This window comes from Pygoscelis adeliae, unplaced genomic scaffold, assembly GCF_000699105.1.
Source record: "Pygoscelis adeliae isolate BGI_AS28 unplaced genomic scaffold, ASM69910v1 Scaffold358, whole genome shotgun sequence".
In the NCBI taxonomy this organism is placed as follows: Eukaryota; Metazoa; Chordata; class Aves; order Sphenisciformes; family Spheniscidae; genus Pygoscelis; species Pygoscelis adeliae.
Genome location: NW_008825429.1, coordinates 2,919,735 through 2,926,414, shown reverse-complemented (window position 1 = coordinate 2,926,414; position 6,680 = coordinate 2,919,735). Strand labels below are relative to the sequence as shown.

General features: G+C 42.2%; 1 protein-coding gene across 1 annotated transcript in view; it reads left to right on the top strand.

The window, feature by feature from the left end:
• LIMK2 (LIM domain kinase 2) overlaps positions 1-6,680 on the top strand; it is a 35,353-nt gene that overhangs the window by 3,200 nt on the left and 25,473 nt on the right. Inside the window, 1 exon segment of the mRNA XM_009330863.1 lies at positions 2,166-2,265. Coding sequence (XP_009329138.1) covers positions 2,166-2,265 — 100 coding nt within the window.

Here is a 6,680-nt window from a genome sequence, read left to right as displayed (position 1 = left end):
CCTGTTGCCGTCCCGCTCTGCGCAGGGTCTTGCCTTCCCCGCCGAGGCTCGGTCGCCCTCCCGGCCGCCGGGGTTGGCCGGTGCCCGCCGGGGCTGCTGCTGCTGGAGGAGCTGCTGCTTTTCCTCGCTGGCCGCCTCTGTAACATTCCTCCTGTCCTGGGGGACTCGACAGACCTGTTACATTGATTATGTCCGTTTGCTTTTCCTTCACGCTATTTCCTGCTCTGTTTTTTTCGCTTCCGTCACTTCTCCGGGATACTTCAGCAATTTCGGTCAAATATAGGGCTATTCGTTTCCGTTCGTGAGCTAATCAGCCTTTCTGGGTACAGTTAAACGGATGTAGCACTGCAGCTGAAAGTAAGGTGACTGCTACCTGGAGTTCAGAAGCTGACGGGTAAAGCTCTGTGTGATCGTTGTGGAGGAATATCTGTTGCTTTTAGTCAGCTGCGGTGTAGTCATTAGTCTTTAAATAGGATCCACGGTCTGTATTCACGTTTGCATCTTGTGCTCGTGGTGCTCAACAGGAGGAGATGGAGCTGCAGGATGTCTGCTTTGCAGGCTTTTTTGGCCTGTAGAGTGGCAGCAATTCCAGTTCAGCTGACATCCAGGGCTCGTGCTGCCTGGAGAGGAGAGCGTCGGCTGCCTGTGCGTTGAGGCACGGGCACACGTGGTTTTGCCTTTTATTTCCAAGCTCATTTGGTGTGCTGAAAGGCAATTTGCTTTACCGAAGAACACAGGTAGTGCCAGCTTTTTCCAAGTTTCTCCTAACCCTTGCTCTGTGGTGCAGATCTGAGGTCAGGTGCAGGTCTCGATGTTCCAGATAGCAGGAGGGCACAGACACGCTCCCAGGTGTGGAGCTGATGCTTAGTCAGGAACTGAAGTAGCAACTTACACCAAATGTCACATTTGAATGAATCCTATCTAGCCCTATAGTCTGCATGGAGACCTTTACCGTACTGCCGAGCTGCTGGTGAGGGTGGTGCTTGCTTGTGGTTGAGCAACAAGCTTTTTCCCTGAAATAGCTATTTGTGTAAAAGGTACAAGGAGATCTTCACCTTGGTTATTTTTAAATGCTGTCATTGACCTACACAGTGGGGTAAAAGTGCATAGAAGGCTGATGGCTTCTGTTTTGTGTAACTTCAAGAAACTTGACCTTGGTATCAACTTGACTGAGCAACTACCGAGTTTTAATGTTCTTTGGAAAACGGAAGTCCATGGTTAGTGGTTTCCCATCTCTAAGTGCATTTCTTTCCTTATGCAGCCTTACTGCAAGTAAACTTTTGGTAGCAGGAAGAAACAGGTTTGAGATCTGCCCAGCTATGTGACATGTTCCTTGTGCCATCCTGTGCTCATCCAGATCCTTGACTCTTGCTTTAATATGCCCACACAGCTGTTTGGATTTTGGATAGCATTTATCTATGTGCCAAATGCTCTTTGTGCACGTTTTCCTATGGTTTTTCCTAGCTTGCATGCATCTAAATAACTAGCTCTCTCTGGGGCTTTATGGCAGTTCTCGCAGAGACTATTATAACTATTTTCTGAAGGTACAATAGGCCGGTAGCATCAACCCCTCTTCCTAAGTCTGACAGTAGTCCGGTGTTGGCTGTACAGTCTCTACAGGAATATTCATTCAAGCATGTAATTCCTTCCTGGTAGTCAAGTTGTTCTCTACTGAACAAAGTTTGCCTTTCCTCTCTTTCAGCTCTGGGAAATCCAGTTAATTATACAAATGAGTGCAAACGTTATGTGCTGAGTCAGTGGCATGGGGGAAATAGCAGCGTGGCTTCCTGGCCTAGCATGGTTCTCTGTGAGAATTGTTACACTGGACCAATCTGCCTTCCTGAAATCTCTGCTCTGAAGAGTAGCATAGCTGTAACTGAGCTGTTTTCTGTGAAAAGTCACATTGCTTTCTTCTGCAGAATGTGAAGGAGCGGATGGTGATGTTATGTCTGGAGAAAACAAAATGGATATTTAAGATGTCAGAGTTCGATTTGGGAACTCCACTCTCTGGGGATACAGACTGCCTGGTATTGGCTTAACTTTCTATGTGTGAAGGCTTTCCCATCAGTTATCTAATTTAAGGTTGTTCTTTATCAGGGATGCAGCAATCCTTGTTTCCTCTGATGTAAAATGGTTGCTGTATGTCACTTTATTCCTGCATACAGGTGAAGAAGTCTGGAGATGTCTAGGATGCGGGGACAGCATTGCTGCTGGTCAGCGCCTCTACAAGACTGTAAATGAAGCTTGGCACATTTCCTGTTTCCGGTAGGTAAAACTTTAGCCCGTTAAACTCTGCTTGTGTTGTTCAACTGACTCGGAACCTTGTGGATAAGTACCAGTATTAACAGGGAGTTCTTGCTGTCATCTCTGTGCCTGACCTGTTCCGGAGCCTCTTGCAGAGCGATTGCGTGCTCTTGTTTGCCGCCGTACTTCAGTGCTTGCAGTAGCACTTTGGAATTGACTTTCAGTCCCAATAGCAGTCTGACACTGCCTGGCAAAGTGTTGCCATGCTGACGCAAACACATACGGGAATACAGATAAAGTACAAATGAAAGCTCTGATTTACTGGTGGTGGCAGAAGCTGTGGGTTGCACATTCGTCTTCAGCTGCATTCAAAAGTAGTGCCCGGGCAATTTGGATAGCCTTTCGCCTTTTCCATATGTGGTAGGTACAAGGGAGATATCAGGGTGTCGGGGAAAACTGCTGATATGGGGGAGGGGGATCTTGCCACTTACTTCCTCTCCTTTTCAGACTATTAAGACATACAAACTGATGAAATCTGTCAGATAATGTTGCTATCGGCAAGGACAAAAAGGGATTTCTGACATGCTTTTCTTCTTGGCAGTGGAATTAATGCGTCTCATCGGTGTTTCATGAATACTCGGTCCAGTTTTCATGCTCCGGAATCACATTTCTGAAGGGGCCTATGTTTTTGAGAGGGGTTGAGTACCTGCAGCTTCTACTGGCTTCTGTGTTGGCTTGAATCTGGAGAGGCTAATGTTTTGCACACTGTCAAAGCAAATGGGGGAAAAGGAAGCCAAAGTGTGGCTTTGGAGGAGTGTTTGCTGTGCCAAGATAGGCATCTACTGTCCTGGTTTAAAAAACCAAAAAACCCGACAAAATACCCCAACTTTGCTGAAGTGAGAATTATGGTTATTAGTGTATTAAAAACCAAAACAAAACATATCATGCTGCCCAAGCAGTGCTAGCTCTGTTGACTTGGAAAATGCTGTAAGTTAGAATGACTTGTTGATAATCACAGTTACAGCTTTATATCACTGCAAATCCCAGTCTTTTGGGTTTCTATTGGTTTGAGTATTCATGTTTAGCTATTTTGAGTCAGCTTCTCTTAACCCTGGTTTTCTCTTCTCCCTAAAGAACTAGTACCCTGTTGTTGAGCTTCCCTAGATTCTGCCAGTAGCCAAATCCAAAGTTGTGTATGCTAGTAAGTCTGTCTTTCTTGCCTGTGAACGTATTTCTGTTGTGGGTGGTGATTTGCAAATGTCTTGGTGCTTCTTGCTGTTGGGGCTGTTGAGGTGGGTAACAGCTGAGCTGGAGGCAAATCCTGCCCTTATGACACTTTACAGAGAATTTGATATCGTAGTTTATATTGTAAAATGGAAGTTTGGTGGGGGTTTGTTTGTTTGCTTTATACAAGTGAAGACGCCAGCTTTTCTCCTGAGATGTGTAGTAACTTTCTGCATTTGCTGATGTGCTTCTCGTGCTCTGTGCTTTTGGCTAGCTCTAGCACCCCGCTAAGCTGCCATGCTGAATGAACAACTGGAACTTGCAGTAAAGGAAGCTGCCCTTCCCTTTTTCCTAGTTCCAGGGTAGGACTGTACATGAAAACAGATTCCCAGTTTGCACTCTGTTCCCCCTTCTTCTATTATCCCTAAGCCATGCTGAGCAGCAGTCTTGTGCTTGATATCCCAAAGCCAAACTTTAAAAAGCCTCTAAGGATAGGAGCCTTTGGCAGCTGGTAGCTGTGAGTTCCGGCAGCTCTTGTGGAGTGTTTTTTACAGTCTTCCTGTGGATTAGCTGACTCCCTGGCCTGGCACATAATTTCTCTAATGCTGATTGGCACTGTTCCAGGCTCGTTAGCTCTGTTTGTTCTTGGTCAGGCTAGGCTGCTGATCATGCTTGGCACTGGGAGTAGCTGACGTACATGCATGTCTCTGAGGATTTAAGTTTTTTGTCACTTCCCTCCTTCCTCAAACTGCATGTACAGGAGCTTTGTCTCTGAAACATGTATTTTCTCTGGTGTGGCTGGAGGGACAAGCAAATCCCTATTTGTGTATCTTGGATATTTTAAGTGGGTCCTTAGGCTTGAATCCGATGGGTTGGATCTGGCTGAGGAAGTTTTTTAGATGTTTCTGTCACAATGTCTGTTGTGAATTAACTCTGAATGTACTTTTGTGCCTCTGAATTCTGTTGAGATAGCATACATTTTCAAAGGTCATTGCTTTTCACTGATACACGGTTCCACTGGATTTGGAACTTACATTGCACAGAACTTCAAACACTACACCAAGAAAGGGAAAGTTTTAGGTGTCTTTTTCCTAGGTCTGGATCACTTTTACCTAAGGAGATTCTTGGAAGAGCTTCTTTTGACCTAGAACATGCTGTTCTTATTGCTTTCAGTCCAACTTTTTTCCATATTACAAAATAGAAGATACTGCCTTGAATTATACCTTTGAATAAAGTATTGATACCTGGTATTTTGATGTCCTTTTTTGGTGTTTTGTGTTTGTTTGGGTTTTTTTTCCCCCACAGATAAAGACAAATGAAATTAAAGACAGTTCCCTCTTTCTGCAGAGGATATTGCATGTTTGAATTGGAGTAGGATGGGATGAGAAGACCCAGATATAGTGGCATGGTTTAAGATTAAGGACACAGTATTTGTTAAAAATCCAGTTTTGATTATTTGAAAATTTATTCAAAAATTTGAATTCATTGAAAAATTAATTCAGATCAAGCCTGTTGAATACATCCAGGTGGAAAATGCTTTTGGATCCATATGAAGAAAATTATTGGAAATGGTAGTAGGAATTCCTCCTGTAGCAGGGTGCTTAAGAACTTTTTAGGAAGGAAGACAGCTGAGGTTCAGTTCCTTCCTAACTGTGAAATAACAGAGGATGTATATTACTATAGTCTATAAAATAAATCTAATTCAAGTAGCCAAGCAACACAGGCTTGCTGCAGAAATCTCAAACAAAAGCCAAACCAACCACATCAGGGAAAAACCGTTCACAGTGTATCTTCAAGTTACTGAAGGTGATGGATTACTGATGATTTTATAGTTACAGATTTAAAAATCTACTATTTAGTTTATACCAAAACCAGTTAATTAAAAGCTGAAAACTCATCAGAAGTTTGAAGAGCGGAAAACCTCATCTTCCTTTTTCTGGAAGAGGAAAGGAAAGCAGGGAAATTTTGTATGAATCCAAAATTTTTCATTAGTAAGTCTAAAGCACTGGAGATGGTGGTGACCAGAACCTATTAATTCAGTTTGGACAAGTATTTCCTTTTTGCTTAATACACCACATTTTTATGCATATGCAATGCAGCTTGACCTCAGGAAAAATCCTCATGGCTTTCTGTATATTTTTTTAATTACATTATGAAATAGTTTGATGCTACGTTAATAATATAAACAACTATGACTAAAAAGTGTATGCTTTTGATATCTGGCTAAATATGTATTGAATCTTTTTATACTTATCAGGGATTACATTATTATATTTAAGTAATTGTAAGCAGTAAGTTGACTTTCCAGAAAAAGATATTGGCTAAAATTAAATACAGTCTTGAAATCGTTAAGAAACTGTTTACACTTGTAAAAAAATCTAAAGTAATAAAATGTGTTTGAATCACAATAAAAATTGCCTTATTACCTAGAGTTAAATCAATACACCTGACAGATTGTTTAGGGTTCAGGTGCTTGCACTCTTTCTGAATGTGTTACTCCATTTCAATTTCTGTTAACCTTTACTGGAGCTAGAAACTAAAACACAAGGAGTGTTGTGACCACCAGAAGGCTGTTTTCCCTAAATAAATACTTTGAAAAAATGGAACAGTTTTGGCAGAGTGCAGAAGATCTCCTGGCTCTGTCTCCTACTGGTATTCTGAAGTGAATTTGAAACAAATTCTCCTTCTGACTGTTTCTCAGTAGTGGAACAAGGTTAAAAGTAGATTCTTCCCAGAATCCCTCATCGCCCGCCTGTTGTGCGCTCTCTGCAGCGTGACGATTGTCCATGGTCGGAAAACAGAATCGGATTAGCTATCCGTGCATTGAGGGGATGCCCTAAGCTCCAGGCTACTGAGCAGAAAGAGAACCACTATTAATTTGCCAACTCTAGTGATTTGATTTTCTCACAAAGATGTGATTTTTCTATACTGAATGGCATATTTTGTGTGCTATAGGAATATTTTGTGCTCAGCAAAATTTAGTGAATCACCTTGATTCTTTTTACATTTGGGGGCAGGGGAAGGCAAGCCAGGCAATCTTGTGTTAAGAATGTATATAGTTAGTTAAAACTGTTTTGGCGGTTGCAGGATAAACTAGATGACTTCTGAGGGTATTTTCCAAATCTGTTTTCTGTGGTTCTTAGGATATCTACTAAATTTCAACTTATGTTTGAAGCAAGTAATTTCTATGGCTTTGGAATGGTCAAGAAACT